This window comes from Acartia tonsa, chromosome 6, assembly GCF_053477335.1.
Source record: "Acartia tonsa isolate MP-2025a chromosome 6, ASM5347733v1, whole genome shotgun sequence".
Lineage (NCBI taxonomy): Eukaryota > Metazoa > Arthropoda > Copepoda > Calanoida > Acartiidae > Acartia > Acartia tonsa.
The window spans coordinates 39560226-39581651 of NC_137265.1; the positions used below are offsets into that span (position 1 = coordinate 39560226).

At 34.6% G+C, this 21426-nt stretch overlaps 1 protein-coding gene across 1 annotated transcript in view; it reads right to left on the bottom strand.

The window, feature by feature from the left end:
* Window positions 1-21426, bottom strand: part of gig (TSC complex subunit tuberin) — a 40099-nt gene that overhangs the window by 580 nt on the left and 18093 nt on the right. Inside the window, exons 25-45 of the mRNA XM_080165484.1 lie at window positions 21117-21215; window positions 20610-20742; window positions 19949-20018; window positions 19432-19530; window positions 18367-18513; window positions 10452-10547; window positions 9818-9922; window positions 9247-9359; window positions 8650-8733; window positions 7960-8212; window positions 7531-7640; window positions 6693-6842; window positions 6223-6377; window positions 5548-5666; window positions 4913-5091; window positions 4274-4382; window positions 3692-3810; window positions 3156-3296; window positions 2492-2608; window positions 1324-1419; window positions 667-737 (exon numbers count right to left, since the gene is read on the bottom strand). Coding sequence (XP_080021610.1) covers window positions 667-737; window positions 1324-1419; window positions 2492-2608; window positions 3156-3296; window positions 3692-3810; window positions 4274-4382; window positions 4913-5091; window positions 5548-5666; window positions 6223-6377; window positions 6693-6842; window positions 7531-7640; window positions 7960-8212; window positions 8650-8733; window positions 9247-9359; window positions 9818-9922; window positions 10452-10547; window positions 18367-18513; window positions 19432-19530; window positions 19949-20018; window positions 20610-20742; window positions 21117-21215 — 2565 coding nt within the window. The remainder of the gene's footprint in view (window positions 1-666; window positions 738-1323; window positions 1420-2491; window positions 2609-3155; window positions 3297-3691; window positions 3811-4273; window positions 4383-4912; window positions 5092-5547; window positions 5667-6222; window positions 6378-6692; window positions 6843-7530; window positions 7641-7959; window positions 8213-8649; window positions 8734-9246; window positions 9360-9817; window positions 9923-10451; window positions 10548-18366; window positions 18514-19431; window positions 19531-19948; window positions 20019-20609; window positions 20743-21116; window positions 21216-21426) is intronic.

Genomic DNA, 21426 nt, shown 5'->3' on the forward strand with positions numbered 1-21426 from the left:
TTTAAATAAACCTTTTTCATCAACATGTATTGTTCTACCTACACGTGTTGATATTAATCCTATAATTTCATTAATTCTAAGAACTACCAAGAAACCTATAAATTATACATACTCTTGAGTTATATAAAGTTCAACCCCAGGACATCCAAGCTTTTATATTTGGGGGGGGGGGGGGATAAAAATTAAAATTAGGGGAGAGGGGGGTTATCTATATAACATAGAGGCAAGAACGTCCAATTTTATTTGGGGGGAAGGGGTAAATCCCCCCTCCTTTGGACGTCCCTGGTTCAACCTACATGTGTTTGTAAAAATCCAATAATTTTCTTAATTCCCAGAACTAACTTAAAAAAAACTTGATACCAATAAAGTTAACACCCCATAATTAAACAAGTTGTTGGTCCTACTTTATATTCGTTAATTAGCTCCTTATTCCGTGAAAAAGAAAATCAAGTCTGTATTTGCTTTCGCGACATTCCGTAAAATTGTGAGCAAACTTCCAATCAAATGCGCTTATAAGGTCTAAATGTTCTTAATGTTGACTGAAAGCATAGTATAAATAAACACATATCTAAAAACAGTTTGACCTGATAAGCGCATTTGACTGGAATCTGACTGAATTTTGTGAAAGCTACTATTTCCTTAGTAAAAGAAAACTGATATTTGCATTCCTTTTGAACTTTAGTTTTTAATCTCTTGATATGGCGAAGTCTTTCTAACCAGTTGCTGGCGTATAAATCCTGAAATAAATATTTTAATTTTAATTATTAACGGGGAGGGAGGGGAAATTGGACTCTTAACAATACTAATTTTATATTATCTCATTTATTGGCTATCTGGACTTTTTAAAAATCTAGATTGTTTGTTTGATCTGGCATCAATAATTTTAATAGGCAGAAATGGTAATTTAGTTTATAAAAAGTACCTATATTAATTCAATGTCCATTGCCAATTTGCCTTATCCCTTATTTTAGAATATACCATACACCATCTACTATTACAGAGACTGACGGACAGACAGGTATTATCTTGGTGCTTATTATGATGACATTTTCAACGATGGCGCGTTTTTACTAGCTGCTACTAACCTAGCCTCTAGGGGCTCTGCATTCTAAGAGGCAAAGAGGCGCTAGAAAATATCTTTGAACCATCCCAAGACTTAAATCTGTAAACAGAATGCCCTAACTGGGACCTATGTGAAGATTTCCTCGAAGGAAGAACTCAATCAGTTCAGCAGTTATTGGGATCTTAAGCTTCAGATAAAAAAAACCTTACTACTTTATATAATAGGATACTATAGTTTCACCAATAATAAGTGATACTAACCGCTTTCTTTTCAATATTAGAGTAGATATTAGCTGCCAGATTACAGTGGAGAGCTATCTGCCGGACTATCATTGATAAATTCCAATCAGACACAACCTAAATATTCAAACCTTCAAAATCTGTGTATCATAATCAACTTTCGTATTAGGTGCTGCGGTGTTTATGTCTAATCTATGTCAAGGAGGTAGGAAACAATGAACTGTTAATGATGCTATCCCCCCCCCCCGCCAAAAAAAATGGATTTATTACTACTTTGATCTTACACCAGATTTTCATGTACTCTAATAAAGTGAACCATGTAATGATGTAGCGGGCTAAAATAAAGATCTCCCCTGTACCCTTACCTACAATTGGATGAACCAATAAAAGATAGGTAAATAACAACTCTAGTATAATTAAGTTTAAGTTTTTGGCTTAAAAGGAGAAACATATTCATTTACTCTCAATTGCTCTGGAAAAAGTTAAGAGAACATTTATTTGAGTTAGTTGTAATTGAGAGTCCATATACAGAACACTTCTGGTTTTGGGTCGAGCCTTCTTTAGGCCAATTCAGCTACATAAAGACATCCTACTACTTGAACGAGTTTAATACAGACAAATATTCCACCTCTTCAACGCCTTCAAAGTTATACAGATAATTAATACTTTTGTATTAATTAGACAGACAGTCATCCTGCTGCTTTGGTGTTTCTACACACAAACAGACATCCTACTACTTCAGAAACATTCCAGCATAATTAATCAATAGTTTTAATCATTTAAATATATTTAATATTTGCTAATACAGTATTCATATTTACTCATAAATATAATAACCATATTTAATCAAAACTGCATTTAATCCTAGTTAAATAAATACTTAAAAAGATATATTTTATGTTTGAATTAAGTATCCGAATCTACTCAATCATTTAATTCGTGTCAGTCTGTCTACGTTTCACAACCTAAATTAAAGAAAATATTTCCCATGTCATAATATCCACGTATATTTTTTATCCATCTCCCTCCATTACATTCAATAGCTATGTGGGGAAATTTTGATTGGGTTGTACATTGTAGAAAGTAATAGTATCTAAACTCTTTCACTACCAATAACATACTTTATTAAACATTAAAATGGGAATGTTAGTAATAAAATTATTTTTATTTTTCAACTATTTTGTCTTACCTTGCCCTGTGTGAGATGAGAAAGAAACTGAGAAAGCTCAGACTTGGCCAACACAGTAATTTTATTAGATTCAAAATCCAGAGGCTCCACCACCACTGTAGCATAGATAAACTGACCCTAAAAAATGAAAGTTTTATAAAACCTATTCGTTTGCTTAAAAACTTTGGGTACTTTTATTATATCTTGATTAATTTGTGCACTATGTTCATTGTCCAAACTTTTCCACCAATGACTCTAATATTTATATACTGCAAGGGTAATTTTGTTTAACATAAGTAAGAGTACATTGTATGAACCCTGGATCAAATGTATACAAAGTTGTTAGTTTCCGGTTAGAAAAAACTTTGGGTCCTTTCGTGACAATGCCTCTTAAGGGGCGTTTTGTCGTATTTTCACAATAGCTTTTGATAGGTTATTTTAGATTAGGTTAGGTTATTGTCCCTCAGGATTAGTCAATTGGCCCCGCAAGGTTAAAGCCCGGCCGCAGGGGGCTAGAAAAATGAGAAAATCTACTGTGAAAATACGACGAAACGCCCCTTAATGAAAAAAGCTGTCGCCAACTGTACAGACTTTTACTAATCCCTTATTATATTCTAATATGTACATATAGTTATAGAACTCTTATTGAGTACACCAAAAAATAATTTATTTATAAGGATATTACCTTAACAGTTCCCATTTGATAATTTTCTCCGGAATCATTGTAGACAATGGCAACATAATCATTACCAATATGGCGCTTCTTCTTGTTGAACTGCGGGTCTGTCTCTCTGTTCGGCATCAGGGTTGCCGTGTGGTAAACAACCTAATTCAAATTGGTGATATCAGTACCCCTTCTGTAGATTACAATTAGTTCATGAAACGTTTGGACACTCTACTTCATGAACAAACCAATCGTAATTGAAGAAAAGTCCCCAAAGTTGTTAAGCTAACGAATATAAAATTGTTATTATAAAACTTTGAGGACTAGTGTAATAAACAGCCCAATGTATCCTACCTCCCTAAATAGCTTTGCAACAAGACTCTAAACCTAAAGAATGTTTCACAACTTTCTTTAAACGAGCACGTTAATAATCGCATCCTTACGTCTTTGAAAGCCTGTTTGATAGCATAATCAGTGTGATATAGTTAATGATCTTTAATTGAGACATTGATAAATCTAGTAAAACTCACAGACAAATGTCGCACAATCAAATCTACCTGCATAGCATCATCCAGCCAGACGTAAGCGCTCTCACCATCTCCATCCTTCTCACTGAGGCCACCAAGGAATATTTTACTTGTAGCGCCCTCAGCTAGGGATATCAGATCACCCAAGCCTATGAAAATACATCCGCTGATAAGTACTGCTCTCACTGGTGTAGATAACCAAAAAGAACCGTCAAATGGCGATCAAAGGCTTCTAGAAAGTCAATCTGACAATTAACAAGCCATGAAACTCTCAAAGCAAATCAGATGCATAAACTGACAGAGAAAGGGGACAATGGGTTGGTTATTACACTAGTCCCCAAAATTTTTTAATAATGATCTGAGGTAGATTCTTTAAAAAAAATAGGGTAGCTGCATCGCTGAGGCAAAATTGTTTTTGTGAAAAATCCACGAAAATCACATAAAAAATCTATAAAAATTAAATAAAATCTTATGTCAATAACCCTTCCGTGATTTTATTTTATTTTTGTAGATTTTTAATGTAATTTTAGAGGATTTTTCACAAAAACAAGTGTGTTTCACCAACGATCCTATTAAAAAAAAGAAATCCACCTCTAGTGAGTTGAATCTTACCTGTAAGAAAAGCTTGATATCTTGCGGAGCCTCCAGTATTGCTCAATATTTCTGTTTCTTTGTTGGCTTGTCCGGGCCCAACGTAGATTACACCGATTTTATGAGTCTCCTAAATAAATTCAGCGTTTAAATTAAAACATGTTTAAAATACTCGCGGCATTTGGCTTCGGCTTTCTGTCGGGGAGGTGTCGGGTTTAAGTCTGAACAACACCGCGTCATACCAGAGACGTTAAAATGGTACCTACTGCTGCTATGTCATGTGCGTGACATAACTAGTTAGGAAAGGGGAAATGCCTTGATCCATAAACAGGCCTAATTCATTAACATGCAGTTAGGACTTCCAGATAAAGGTCTTGAAATCAAAGGGTTGGTTGTCTATCGGGCGAATTTACGTGTACACAGCAATGAATTATAAACTGCGGAGTATGTTTCAGATGCGTGTAGAGGTCTAGGACCTGAATCACCATCAAGCCCCATAGAGGTCAAAAATGTTTACGATGCTTTCACACAAAGTGCACGCTGGGCACTGTAACCCCCTCCCCAATTCCTCTTGGGCGCTGTTTAGTTTTTTAGTGAAGTTCGATTGTCTTTAAAAACCAAACTAAGCTATAACGATGAATTTGATAAATAAATGTCAACCTGATAAGGAATCATATCCAGAATTCTGAGGGAGGAATCAAACTGACGAGTCTTGGGTATGACCAAGCACTGTTGTTCCCCCGCTGGACCTGGGGGTGGGGCGGAGAATCCTCCCGCTCTCAGCAGCTGTTCCAACATCAGCTCAGGAGTCACCGCGTCTTTACCAACCATGACGTTTCCTAATTAATAATAGTTATTTATAGCATCGTATTTTAGACAGTTTTCCGCGGATATGTAAATGAAAAATTGTAAGATAACCGGTTTTAAACTTATGAGTTTTATTTTAATATTCGTGGAAAATTGTTAGTAATACGATGCTATACATGATTGTTTATTATGGCTGAGAACCGGCTCTAATCCAACAATTATTAATCAGTTTATCAGCCATACTGGAAAAATATATCAGAACCAAATATGAATGTTTAACAATCACGTTCTCGTATTCGTTGGCTCTAAACTAAATTTTTTAGACTGATATAAGGGGTTATTTTGTTTATCATAATTAGGGATGTTTATCATTTTATCGTCCATTGTCTTATTTTTATCTATTTAGATCCCTTTGGTAAATGTTGTATACATTAGTAATAAAGAAAGCCATATGTACATGGGGGGTTGACAATTTGTAAGGAGGTTACCTGTAACTGGAGGCGGTACAGGTCCTCCAGCAGCCGCCATACCTCTCTTAGAGGTGGCCAACATCATACGCTTTACTGGCTTCGTGGGCGAGGACGAATCTATGGTGTTAGATCTTGCTCTAAAAAAAGTAATCATTTTATGAAAGTAACCTGATGTCTGTCTGTCTATCTGTACCGAAAGATCTCGGTAACAACTTTAAGGATATGTATCTCCTTTATAGCTTAGCTATCATTTACACACCCACAAAAGAAATATCACGTAGAGACAAAAATGTCCCTACGACCCCCAAAAAGAGACTATCATCCCCCCCCCCCCCTCTCATAGAGCCCTTTTGATAAAATACCTATCATCAGAAACTATTCAGTATTTCTATAAAAGATCTATCATTTTATAATACACTTTCTCGTATTCATTCGAAACCGATTAATATCCGGTTGATTAGAACCAGTTCTCATCCATACGAAAAAACTTTGTCTAGAATCGTATTATATCCAGTATTCTACAAATATAAAAATGTACAATCACAAGATTAAAACCAGTTTTTTTAGCCTGTGCCTTCGGCATCTCTGGGCTAAAAATATGGTTTTAATCTTATAATTGTACATTCTATGTTTATAATACGATGCGAGAAATAGCTATTCTTTTTCCTATTAGGATATGAAGTGGATTCTTACCTGGTACGCATAACAGGATGAGCCTGGCTGACCCTGGGACCGCTGGTGTTGCCCTCCTCAGGTATAGGATCACACACCTGCAGACTTTTCATCCTCGACAGGTCCAGCGGCGTCAGCTTGTCCAGGATCTCGGGGTCAGAGTTAGATCTATTCACCTGATAAAAAGTATTTTATCATGATTTTGTAGGATAGAACATTTGACAGGTTACTTAAAGTGACTGACCTAAAATACTTTTGTAATGTATTGTACAAAATGTACATATTACTTTGTAGGTATATCTTGAGATTAAAATTTGCAGTAAATAGGTACATAATCTTTAAAGAAACCTTAAAAATAAAAGTCCCAAAGAAAAATCAAGGAAAAAATATCATTTTTATACAGCTTTAGATACTAGTGTAATTTACAGTCCAATGTCCGATCCCACCCTACATAAATGTAAACATTTCATAAAAGTGCATAAATTATTTACCTTAATCTTGGAAGTAAACTCTGTACTAGGAAAGAGTATGGCACAGATATCAGATAATGGAAAACTGTTGCTAGAGAGCTGGCCGTTGTTGATCTGACATATCCAGGACATCTCCCCACTGGGCCGTCGTATCAAGATCTCACACCAGCCCTGGCAATAAATTATAATCTAACAAAGATGATAAGATCCATAAAAGCAAAGCTCTAAAATCAGACGGTAGGATAAACGAACATTAAAACATGTAGAGTGCATAATACAGGATACTCTTTCAGGGAGCGTGTCGGAGCCGTTTAATTTTGATGCGGCTCCGGCTTCGGCTCCTACCTTAAAATTAACATATAAATTTTTGTTCATTGTTGAATTTGATAGGTAAAATAAAATAAATAATATAAAATATTTTGCTTTTATTTGATTAAAGCTATATAAAAGTAGAAGGATGTGTGTCTATTTGTTAAGTAACAATAGTTTTTCAGTTTATTATATGGAAATAGACCGTTGCCAAATTATAATATTACTTTAAAAAAATCATTTTTAGCTAATCTTGAGCCGGAGCCGTTTTTAACGAAAAATACCACCAAAAATGTTGCTGCTCCCGGCTCCGGCTCCGAAACGCTGCTTTCAGGACATACAATTTTAGGACTTGATTATAAAGTTGATTCGCTTAAAATATAATACCTTGTTGTCATAGAAATCATTATTCTAAAAATAAGAGAAACTTTTAGCTTTTTAAGGAAGTTGTAAATGTTTTTGCACCGGAATTTACGAGATCCCAGCTTCCTTTAAATAAATTAAATACCTAATCATTGTTTTAAATTAAAGTAATGCAAAGAAAACTTACTTGGCACCAACAAGGACAAATCTTGTTCCCATCCGCATTCAGGGGTGGCTCAGTGTCAACCTCAGGAGTTATGTTGTGGGCCAGGGGTCCTAACATCATACCTGGGTCGTCTTAATTGGTCCAAACAATAAATATATCGCAAATTAGCTATAAAAGGGTTAGAAAAAAAGTCTCAGTTTAAAACTAGTTCCGGAAGTTTTACAATAACGTTTTCCTATTCGTTGTTTCAAACAACTAACGATTGAAGCATAATTTTAATCTAAAGTGGTTAATTTGTGTACCATCATTGGGAAGTTACTCGATAAATCGGCCATTGCCTTATCCTTTTAGATCCCTAGTTTCGATAATATAAGCCAATTTCTATATTTATCTATTTATCATTTTCTTGGGGCCAGGGACTTATTAGTCCTAATTTAATATTGCTCGCACCCTGAAGAGCATCTCCGCCTTCAATATTGAGATCTCTAAGATCCTCCAGCGAGCCGACACTGCCATCTCCATTCAGTTCATCAACATCATCCCCAAGACCTTCAGGGGCGTCATTCAAACCATTTTCAGATTCTTTTTTCTCTTTGTTGTTGTCAGTTGTGGTGGTTGTGTTAGTTGGTGGAGATAGGTTGGTAACAATATTGTCCACTGATTTAGGCTTCTGGAGGGTCAGTTGTTGGTGTAGTAATATGTCGTCCTGTTTTAATAAAACTTTGAGAATATGTTACAAACAAGTATGGCAACATTAATAGGTAGCGAAGCTCTAAAATACTAAAATAAGAGCAGCCATGCTGATATCGAGGGAAAAGTTAGAAAAGTATAAGAATGAACAGTTCTTGACAAAAAATTCAAAACACTTATCTTTGACAGTCATATTTTCAGAACAATATCATAGCAGAAAGACAAACCGTCATCGTAAGTTTCTTACAAACAAACAGATAGGCAGGCATTTGAAATGATACATTATATTCTCTATTAAAATTATGAGTTTTAAATCACAAAGTTAGCCATAACGAACCTTTATTCTACTTCTTTTTCTTTTTAGAAATAGTGCCATTTCGATCAAAGCGTTAAGCAAGGCATACAAATTCAAACAGACAGACATAAAATATAAAATTAATCTCAAATAAGTTCCTGTGTGAGAGGTATGGGAGATGAGACTTGTTGTATTCTGCTTCGGACTGGTTGCTCACTGTGATGACGCTTCTTGTCAAACTACAATAGAAATGTCCCATTAAAGATATTCTTTATTAGAAAATTAATTAAAGAATGAAATATTACCATCTAGGAAATAAGTTCATTAGCTCTGAGTTAATTCATGAAATTTTCCCATTAAAGGAATTTATATGATAGTTACTTAGCTAATTGAATAGTCACATGAAAATGTTAAGGGAATTATATAAGCTAAATTACTAAACAATAGTCCCAATAGAGGAAATGACATTTTTCTGGCATCGACCAATCCAAGCTTGAATTGATTTAATAACCTTGGATATACATATAGTTTTTTTTTAAACTTTTATCAATAAAGTTTTAACAACGATTTTCAAATTTTAACTTGTGTAATATGCATTCTCATATGGAAAATAATGTACTAAAATAAAATAGACGATTGGAAATGTCCGTTGGACATAATATATAGTTCTATCATAGTAGCAAAACTTAAAACTTCTTTAAAAACACGCATTTTTCAGAAATATGTGAAGTTTTTTTATGTATTATACTCACCAGAGAGTTATTTTGATTAATGGCCTCACAGCCCTTGGCACAAGATTGGCAGAGGCCACCTTCAGAGGCCTGTCCGTTACACCCACTCACAGATATGGTCAGGATAGCCGTGTCTATAAATAAACAAAGAATTTGAAAATCCTGTTAAATAAAGTAGTAATATTTTTCTAATCAGAAGCTTAAGGTTTCAATAACTACTTAACAAAGTTCGCCATTTTAGAAAGGCTACACATTTTCCCTGGATGGTTTTAGGTTATTCCTTACAACTACAATTACAGGGCTCCTAAATGTTAAAAGCGCAGTCGCTAATATTAAATTGATTGATTAATCATAGTTTCTTAGGGTTTGGACCTAAGTAGTCATGGAGTAGGTTGAGACACTTTTGTATAGCCACTAGGGCTATCAAGCTCCACGTTCAAGCACATTATGGTTAGTGTAAATAAATTTTTTGGTTTCCCAGTTGAGACTTTAGGAGAAGATTTGTCAAGGAGGATCTCTCTGTCTCCAATGAAGGATTAACACACACACACACACACACACACACACACACACACACATATATATATATTACCTATAAGCCAGGAGGTAGAAGTGCCCGACTTTAGGAGGAGATTTGCTAATGAGGATCTCTCTGGCTCCAGTGAAGGATTAACAGTGCAGTATCGAGTCATCATATCTTAAAGGTAACAGTTATATGGAAAAGTGTGTTTGTCTGAATGTTGCTTAAGATCTCAAAAAAGCCTGTTAAAATCTTTGAATTATGGAATGGACGGTGGCCAATGAACAAGTACCTAAAGATTATTACAAATAACAAATTTTATCTTCGTAAAAAAGATCTATCGGTGCTTTACCTCAAAGTGCTTATCGAGCAATGATAAACCCAATCCCAACCAATTTCTGTGTACAATAAGACATTGCCGATCTTACACTCATGTAATCAAAGCAACTCTTTATTTAGAAAAATTCCTATCCGTCAGTTTTTTTTTCTTCAGAACAATATAAATATGCCTAGGTAAAGATTTCATTATATAGATTCTCTGTATTGGTTTAGTTTTCTTGTTTTATTAATAGCGATAAAGATTTACTATAAATAGACAAGTAGCTTTACTATAAATCCAAGCTGCTTCGCCAATTATTGATGTTATAATTCTTCTTGAAAACTAAAAAACAATTAATTATGCATATTACAAGTGAATGTTACTTACCAAGACATGTTTGAGTAAGTTCTTGATGAAAAGTATGGAGGGCTTGTCTCTCATCTGGACCACTCTTCAACTGAATGTTAGGTCGCGAGGGCAGTCCTGAAATACAAAATTAATCTTGTTTAACAAAAAATAGTTATTTCTCGCATCGTATTATAAAAGTATTTCCGCGGATATAGAATGTACAATTTTAAGATTAAAACCAGTTTTTTTAGCCCTGAGGTGCCGAAGGAACCGGCTAAAAAAACTAGTTTGAATCTTTTGATTGTACATTTTTATATTCGTAGAAAGCTGGATATAATACGATGCTAGACATAGTTTTTTCGTATGGATGAGAACCGGTTCCTATCCACCGGATTCAAATGAATACGAGAAACTAAAATCATCAGGGAGAAAGGAGACTTTAGACTGTAAATTACAATGAAGCCCAAAGATTTATAACCCCGTTATCTTAATCGATTGCACAAAAACTTTGGGTACTTAATTCAACTGGTTGGTTCCAAACTAGCAGTGTCCAAACTTTCCAACCATTAATTTAATCTACATGTTTCGGTATGTATTTCCTGTATTCCCTGTCAAGTTCGAACCCATTAATCCCTGTTTCCTTACACCAAATTTCCTAGAGAATGAGTGTGTTACGCGGCATTCCTAATTATCTCCGCGCGGCGCGTGGCTTGTAAACAGACAAAAGAAACGCGCACTTTTTCTTTGATTAGTCCCACATGAGGAGCTACGTGATTGAAAATAATGTATTGCTTGAATATACATGTGCTCTGATGTGTGGAATATCTCAAATAAGCCTTCTGCTTAGTTTGACATCATAATGTGGTAAGAATTTATCTTTAATTCTTAATAATAAGTGTAGTATGGTATATTTTTACGAAGAAATTTAAAACATTAATTTTTCAACAAATAGACCATTTAACTGCTAACTTTTGACATACGAATATTTTCCTTAATTTTATTGATCATTTGAATCTAAAATTATCAATTTCTGATGCTATTTAATATGTTTCGTGCCAATTTAAAGTTTTTTAGAAATTTTATATTTTTAATTAAATTGAAATCACGCAACCTCGATATACAAAAATAATAAACCATTAATGCTATGTAATTAATCTTTATATTTTTGTTTTAGATTAACCGTTTTCATGGTAATAAATACACATTTGTAAACATTCACATGTTGGTCATTCGGAGGGCTTGGAGATTAAGATTTCGTGTACGGCAAGGCATGCGTACCGAAACAATGAAAACGAGACAGAACAGATGCAGCTAAGAACATTCTGTGAAGTTTTGTGAATGTGTTGGTTGTGATACCTTACCACACATTATTATTATAGTCATAATCAGTACAGTTAACTTTAGTGACAATTATGGGTCCTAAAAAGAATAAAGGTGAACAATTGAGTAAGCGGCTGCGTCCAGCCGTTGATGCCCTAACCAGTGAGCTAAATAGAGTGATGAAGTTGGTCAGTGATACTTCAGAACTTAATGTTAGACATCTCACTAAGGAATCAATCCTTGTCCATGACAAGTTCGAGACATTTGACAGCATCATGGTCGGTTTTAGCAAGCTTGGTTTGAGAATCCAAGAGCTTGATGAGTTTAGTGACATTTATTCTGATATAGTTACTGTACAAAAAGACTATAGTGCCTTGAAAGATGCTCTTGATGCTATAGAAGAGCTTAGTGACATTCAAAGTGTTGTTGATGTCGTTGGTGATAATTTGCCTAACCATCAGGCTGAACTTTATGATCGATGTTTGAAGATTGTGAAAGTTATTAAAGGGCCATATTTTCCCTTACCTGATGCAATTATAAACACTTTGTCTGCTTTGATGAAACGTTTGGCTGAGGTTAAGCTTGAACCTGTGAAGCCACCTACAACGTCGGCGGGTGCCTCGACAGCATCGCCATTTGTGTCACCGTTTGGCACACCACAGTTCGCCGCCGGTTCTATATTCACGCCAGGATATATGAATCGTGTCGACGAACGTCTTCTTCCCAGCTTCGACGGCCTGGAAGCATCCTACGTAAGTTTTAAAGACACTTTTAAAAAGCTTACTGTAGGACAAGACCCGTCGTATTTACATTTATTGTTAAGCAGTGAAAAGGTCTGTAAAAATAAAGAGCTGAGACTCCAGTTAATTCAGATTCAATCGCATGAATCTCAGTGGGCCTACCTTGACGCACGTTTTAAGTCCAAAACACGTCAGATGCTCTGCCTTTTCAACCAATGGGAGAAGAAGTCTAAACCGTCGGACTCCAACCAGATTGTGACTGTGTTAGCAGAGTTTGGCGGAGCAGTTAGCCAGCTGGAGCAGCTGACTAAAGATGATGAAGATGATGAAGTTACCACTAGCCAGTGGTTGACTGTGATACTTCTTGAGATGTTATCCAAGAAGTTGCCACGTGATTTTCAAGATAAGCTCAATTTATCATTGGGCTCGATGGATGTCCCAAACGTCCCAAAGCTGTTAAAGATTATTGAAGAACAGCGTGGCGCCATTTTAATGAGGTGTTTGACTGATATGGACACCCCCTCTAAGAAGAAAGGTAACCCTGCGACAGCCGCTACCGCCGTAGGTAAACCTGGTAAATCTAAGATGAAACAGTCATGTTTTGTAAATGGCTGTAATGATATGCACTTACTTTACAAGTGCCCAAAATTTCATGACCTGTCAGTGTCAGACAGGAAGAGTATTGTGGAGAGTGCTGGATGCTGTTGGATTTGTTTGCAAAAAGGGCATAAATCTGTGGATTGCCCGAAGGCAGATGTAATAGGCGGCTGCAAAGTGGACAACTGTGGTCAGGCCCATAACAACCTTTTGCATGAAAGTGTTGATATGGCCGCCGCCGTCTATGAAGTACATACTTCCCCTGAGGCGAACCTAATGTTAATGTTACAACAGTTAGACGTCGTTGACATTAATCACCAGAAGGTCCCAGTGAACGCCATGTGGGACACTGGTTTAACTACCACAATGGTAACCCAGTCACTTGTTAATAAACTTCAGTTACCTTTTACTGGACGTTCAGCAAGAATTTCTCTAGCTGACGGTGAAGTTAAACGTCTCCCGACGGTCAAGCTATGTTTAATTGATCGACACAAGAATTATCACATATTAGAACCTGTGGTAGTGCCTCTCATTGGTCCAAAAGAGGCGATCTGCTCCATAAATCCTGTGGAGGCAGCTGTTTTGTTTGATATGAAACCTGAAGATTTTACTTTGGTTGATGGGCAGGTTGATTTGCTCGTAGGGCACCTGCACCCATCGATGTTTCCCTACTCTGAACGTTCAGTAGGAGAAACCATGCTTTACTCCAGCCTGTTTGGATCTGGATATTTTGCTGTTAGTGCTAATGGTTTAGCAAAGAGTAGGTATGTTGTCTGCTCAGATGTTCAGCCGCAGCCGACTGTTGGTGCTGCTTGTGATGCTAATATTGAACCTGTTGGTTCTGCTTGTAACGCGGCTGATGAACCTTTTGGTTCTGCTAGTGCTGCAGCCGTTGACAACCTGGCTACGGCGGGTGCTGCCGTGGTTATTACTGATAATGATGTTAGTTGTGCTGCAGTTATTCCTGATGATATTGGTAACGATACTGTAGTCGTTGATAACTTTGTTACGGCGGGTGTTGAGCCGCTGAATGATTCGGTTCCAGCCGGACAAGAGCCGACGGGAGTTTCGGTTCCGGCTGGACAAGAGCCGATCAGAGTTTTGGTTCCAGCTGGACAAGAACCGACAGGAGTTTCGGTTCCAGCTGGGCAAGAGCCGATAAGAAATTCGGTCTCGGCCGGACAAGAGCCGACGGGAGTTTCGGTTCCGGCCGGACAAAAGCCAGTAGATGATTCTAAGTTTTATGACAGCCACACTTTTATTACGTGCCCTGGTGGTGTTATGAATCAAGAATCGACTTGGTTGCTGCCAAGCTGGCCGCCCGACGCAGGGTAAGAGGCCTGCCAATGGCGGGTGGAAATATGGCGGGTGTTGCCGCCAGAAACTCATTGAAATTTTTCAAACCACACATATCTAATCTACAACATGATCTTTAAAAAAAAAAAAAAATATATCACAAGTTATATATTAGGCTTGTGAAGGGAACCAAATGGGTTCTGTAAAGAATAAGTATTCATTATTCAACTAATTTTATTGTTCATAACTAAGCACAAAAATTCTACAAAACTGTTTAGACTTTTAAAGCAGATTTTAAAAAGATTTTGTTTCTTTAAGTATGATTTTGAAAAGCAAAAGTTCGTGAAATGATTTTTGCAGATTTTAAATTGAGAAAAATAGATTTTTTACAAATTATTTTTCTAGTTTTTTTTATGGTTCACGTTTACTTAAAAAATGTTATTTCTCAGATTCTCATATGAAATAATGCATTAAAGTAAAGAGCACAACATGTAATATTATTATGATAATGTTTAAGATATTCCTCATTATTATTTTAAAAGATTATCGCAAAAAATCAAGATATTTGTTTAAATTTGTAAGCAAATCAAAGATTTTCTTTCATTCCGGAGGCAGAGATTCTTAACAATTCATGTACAAAAGTTTTCTTTCACTCCGGAAGCTGGGATTCCTATTAATCCACGCGTAAAGATTTTTTTTCTTCATTCCGAGAGCAGAGATTCGTAGTAATGTACGTACCTAGCGATTTCGGACAATTTTAAACCTTGAGAAAATACTTTAGCAATTATTTTCCTAGGTATATATATTTTTCGTTCATGTTTAAGCATTTATAATAATGAACACGATGTATGGTATTATTAAAATATTGATTATTATTTTATCTGAATGCCACAGAATTAATTTAAGATAAACTATGCATATTTTAAATTAACTCTACCTTCATTTTTATCGTATATATTAAAATACTGCTTCAATGTATTTATTTTTTGTAAAAAGAAATTAACCATTTCTTAAGATTTATAAGTAACGCAAATTTTGATACAATTTCGTTAAACTTTCAGATCGATGCAAGATTTTTTTCATTTGAAATGCAAACTTAAGTTTTTTATACGTTTACGCAAGTTTTTCAATGATTTAAGTCTTTTCGGGACCAGGGATTTTTTTCGCGGAAAATTTCCTAGGTACCTGCACAGATATAAACATTTTTATCCTTGTTGGATTGAAATTTGATATGATAAGAAATTAACAAAATGAGAGTTTTACATCATTTAAATATTTCTTTATGATTTATTATAATCACATAAATAATTTAATATTACATGTATATTAAAAATATTACTATTTACCTTTGAACTGATGTACCTAAAGAAAAAATGCAGATTTTTTTCGCCTTGAATTAAGTAGATTCTTTGAGTTCGAAGATTTAAGCTTAATAAAACCGCTCTATAGTGTATCTTAGCTCTGTTACCTCGGCCAGACATACTACAGAACGGCAAAACTAAAGCATAAGATAATTTTATTTTGATTGCTTTGATTGATGATTCTAAAGTTTCTTGAATTATTCATGATTCTTTTAATTTTTGATTTGATTTAAACATCACTAATTATGTTTATTTTCAGTTGATGGAGCCTTGCGCCAGAAATCCTGTCGGAAATTATGCAGTATCAAAAAATTGTGATGGAAAGACATAACGTCCGTCAGGATAGCTGGAACATGGCATTATTATTATTTGAAAGATTGGTTAGTTTGTATCTTGAGGGGTTCATTCTAACTGAGGCCCCAAATTGCCTTAATTTTGACTGTATGAATATGTACAAGTTGCTTTCTTCTTAAAACAGAGAGAAATTGCAAACTCAGCATTTTTTGAAGTTCTTTTCTTATAATTGAGCTTTTGTTTTATTTTGGTAATTTAATTTGCATATTTCAATTGCAATTTTATTTACGCAATTTTGATTCACGAAGACTTAAAATTATGAAATTTTAGTTTTCCGATGTTTGATGATTTTTTACAGTCATATTTTATTTAGATTTAAGTATCTATTTTATTAAAACATGTTAGATTTAAGGATCTTACCTATCTTATCTTAAAAATGTTTAGATGTAAGCCCGAGTATTTTTCCGCTGGAAACAATGCTAATTATTGAGAAGTTTTTTATGAAATTTTACTTTTCTTTTCTAGCAAAAAGATTTAGTAGAAAAAATGTCATTATTTAATCTTTCTTTCTTTTGATGAAAAAAGTTTGAGTTGATTATTTAATTATCGATGCGATTTTTAGTATAAAAATCATTTACCTATTTTATTATGTAGATACCTAATCAAAGTTTAGGTACTATTGATTATTAATTCATGTATTCGCAATTACATGGTCTGTAATTCTAATTTTATTGAGATTATGAGGCCATGATATAATGAGATGTGTGAGTGGTAAATGTGCAATTCATGTATATTGAATGCTTTTCCCATTCCTTATTCCTATCCTTATGTGGTAGTGGACTCGGTTTGAGTTATTGTGGTATTCGCGAGTTACCATAATTAATTTTAGGCCTTATGGCCATAACATTTTAAACTCTTGTGGTTTATGTGTTGTGAGATTGTGATTTTGTGGACACTGTCTGCACGCATATTGCAAAGATGAGGTATTGTGTTCGATTCCCAGTGAATAGACGGGTGTGTTTCGGTATGTATTTCCTGTATTCCCTGTCAAGTTCGAACCCATTAATCCCTGTTTCCTTACACCAAATTTCCTAGAGAATGAGTGTGTTACGCGGCATTCCTAATTATCTCCGCGCGGCGCGTGGCTTGTAAACAGACAAAAGAAACGCGCACTTTTTCTTTGATTAGTCCCACATGAGGAGCTACGTGATTGAAAATAATGTATTGCTTGAATATACATGTGCTCTGATGTGTGGAATATCTCAAATAAGCCTTCTGCTTAGTTTGACATCATAATGTGGTAAGAATTTATCTTTAATTCTTAATAATAAGTGTAGTATGGTATATTTTTACGAAGAAATTTAAAACATTAATTTTTCAACAAATAGACCATTTAACTGCTAACTTTTGACATACGAATATTTTCCTTAATTTTATTGATCATTTGAATCTAAAATTATCAATTTCTGATGCTATTTAATATGTTTCGTGCCAATTTAAAGTTTTTTAGAAATTTTATATTTTTAATTAAATTGAAATCACGCAACCTCGATATACAAAAATAATAAACCATTAATGCTATGTAATTAATCTTTATATTTTTGTTTTAGATTAACCGTTTTCATGGTAATAAATACACATTTGTAAACATTCACATGTTGGTCATTCGGAGGGCTTGGAGATTAAGATTTCGTGTACGGCAAGGCATGCGTACCGAAACACTACAGAAGGGGTAATTTTGTTTAGCAGATATGTTTGAATTCAAATATTTTTTTTTAAAGAATGAAACATTGTTATAATCAGTGTTTCGGCAACATTTTTGGTGGAGCCGGAGCCGTATTTTTCGTTAAAAACGGCTCCGGCTCCGGATTAGGTAAAAATGATTTTTTAAAGTAATATTATAATAAGGCAACGGTCTATTTCCATATAATAAACTAACAAAACTATTGTTACTTAACAAATAGACACACATCCTTCTACTTTTATATAGCTTTAATCAAATAAAAGCAAAATATTTTATATTATTTATTTTATTTTATCAAATTCAATAATGAAAAAAAATGATATATTAATTTTAAGGTAGGAGCCGGAGCCGCATCAAAATTATACGGCTCCGACACCCTGGTTATAATTTATGGTGAATGTAAATTTTAGGTCTGATTTTGTACAGTACATATTCTGTACATTTAGATTTTACTAGATTCTGTAAAACGTTTTATTTATAAAAATGTACAAAACAAAGTGATTTTTCAAAATATTAGATAAACTTTTAGAGGCATCATTTTATTGGCTACTTAAAAACTTGTGTACATAATCGGTCTACTGGGTATCAATCAGCAAAATTACCTGTCAGATTCCTGCTTCTAGTTGGTCTACTTTCTTCATTTAAACTTGATGATCTGGCCCTGTTGCTAGAATCCTCATTCAGGGCAGATAAATCTTTCTTTCGGAAGTTTCCCTCCTCAAATGGTTGCAAGGCATTCCCCTCTAGTCCTGTTCAGACATAGAATATAATTTCAATTTATATTTTGGTAATTGCAAAATGAGGGGAAAATATTAGGATTAGACTATGGGTTCTGGAACTTATGTTCCAGTATGGCTTCGTAACCGATTAATTTAATTACTGGATTAGAACCGGTTCTCAGCCATACCTACGGAAAGATTATGTATAACATCGTATTACAGACAATTTTTCACAAATTATAAAATTAATACCAGTTTTGTTACCCCAGGCCTTTGGCCCCTCGAAGCTATCAAAACTGGTTTTCATATTTTTTTTTTTTTCGGTTATAATAAGAACTTCTTCATTAAAGTGTTGAAATTATTTTCCTTTGACAATAAAATTAATGAAATCTTTTCTGGAGGCCATCCTACACTTGAGGAACCACATGATGATGACGTGATGCGCCAGGGACACCGTGTAGTGGTTGAACTTAAAGGGGTTGGTGAAGGGCAAGGTCATGGCGAACACGGACATGTACTGGTTGTTGTTAAAGCTAGAAAACACCTGATATTCATGAAACTTTAAAACTTGTAATTTATAAATTAAATTTATTTTCAAAACTCTTGATTAAAATTGGGTAGTCATTCTAAGACGCTAAAAAATGATAGAAATACAAAGATCAACGTAAAGCTTAATACATACAAGAGGTTCCCAGATTAATTCACTACCTCCATGGCGCAGGGTTCTGTATGTATGTATGGGGCAGGGTTCTTCTTCGATATAAAGTAAAGAACCCAGGGGCTCATATAGGAAGCGACAATTTAATGCCCAATATAGTATATGAGGTTAATTAACATCCAACAGACAACCTTTGTAAGCACAGATAATACAAATACGAGATCTTTAGTCTGTTAGCCTAAAATTTACTTATTATCAAATGCTTCTAGACAACTAGTATAAAACTAAGCTTAAAGTTTCCTTGGGTATAGAAATGAGAGTTGATAGAAATTCTAGAACTGGAACAGCCACGTGCACAGTAGCAGAGATTTTAGACAAGTTTAACAGCACCTATTTGTACAACATTTTTCATTTTTACATCAAATATTTTTTTAAATTCTCTTAGATTTTTATCCAAATTAATTACACTAGCGGCCACGCCCCTAGAGACCTTAAGGGGCACTTGAGGGGGGGGGGGTTTCAGTCGACCCTCCACTTTCCATTTAAGTTATGTAGGATCAGGGATTATTTCTCCTCTTTTAATATAACTATAAACTAATTATATAAGGATAAGAATTAGAAAAAAATAAACTTCTACCAGTGCACTGCAGTGTAAGAGGGCTCACAAGTAGTAAAACATCAGCCAATGGAGTCGTAAATATTATAAAAGTCGCTACAAAAGAGCAAAAAGCAATTTGCTAGAAAATCCAGGTAGTTGTCTGGGTTATGCATCTATACTGATACATTTATTGTAAAAATGGTTTATTTCCTCTGGCAAGAAATGATTCATACTCTCTGACATCTCAAGAATACAGGAGGTTAATGCCACAGTGCAAACCTGAAATATATTCACACGATAAACATAGAGTAGCCGCGATACTTAAAATATTTTGATTTTATAAAAAATATAGGTAAAGAATACCTACAAGTTTTTTTACAATTAAAATTTTCTTTCTACAACGCAAGCAAACTGGTGTCCAATAGTTTTATTGACATTTTAAAATACTTATGCTACCAGGTGCTTGTAACTCATGATAATAAAAATTTTTCTCCTCTGATCACTTATATTTTCAAAAATTATACATTGGTTTAGCTATTGTCGATCGAACACTTTATTAAAGTCAAAGTGCAAAATAAGCGATATACAAAAAAAGAAGAAAAAATAGGTTATCACTACTTAAAAGTTGAATGAAAAAAAATCGTTATGTTTCCCAAAGTTTCTAAATAACGTTTTCTTATTCGTTGGCTTAACAACTTTGGGGACTTTCGTAAATTTTGATTGGTTGAATCTTTAAGTTGAGTGTTCAAACGTTTTAATCTCTAATTCAAATCTACTGAACTGGAAATTTTGTGTATCATCATTGGGAATCTACATTAATTTATCGACCATTGTCTTATCCCTTTAAATCCCTGCCAGAAAAGGTCTTACCTTACTGCACTCTTTATTAAGCAACCCAGACTCCAAACTTTGTATGACAATACGTTTAACTTCAGCATTCAACCATCTGTTGTAGGAGGCCAGGGCAGACAGAACTGGATACACTGCCAGGTTAAAATCTGTCCTAAATTTTTAATATATTTATGTAAAAAATAAATTTTTATTTCTAGTCACGTAGCTACTATATAATAAGGGTATGGCCGTACGTCACACTGTCAATCCACCTATATCTACTATATCTAAACATTTATTTAAGTAATTCTACATTAGTTATTTATCACTCTCTTAACTAATAGGAATATTCCATTCTGGAAGCTTTTATTAATTACTTTTTTGTTATTTCCACCTACCTTTTAAATCTTGTTGGAATATTCCATTTTTAAAGGTTGTAACTATGAATAACTAATGAATTATTTCCACAAACCTGTTGAATCTCGTTAGAATATTCCATTTTGGAAGGTTGTAACTATGAATAACTAATAGCTTATCTCCACCTACCTGTTGAATCTTGTTGGAATATTCCATTCCGGAAGTTTCTGACTACTTTGAACAAGTCCACACAAAGCTTCAGCCAGCTTAGAAATCGACTCTTCATATCTGAACAAAAGAATTATAAAAGAAAGGTTCGAAAGGCGCCAATTATAATGCAGCTGTTTGCAGCTGACAACTTTAAGATAAGGGAGGCTAGCAATGAATTTACTAACTTGCTACCATTACAATAAGGTGTAACCAAACCAAACCAAAATGCAGCTAAAACATGGGCATAAACCAGCAGCTGCGAATTTTTATGGCTTGCAAAAAAACCGAC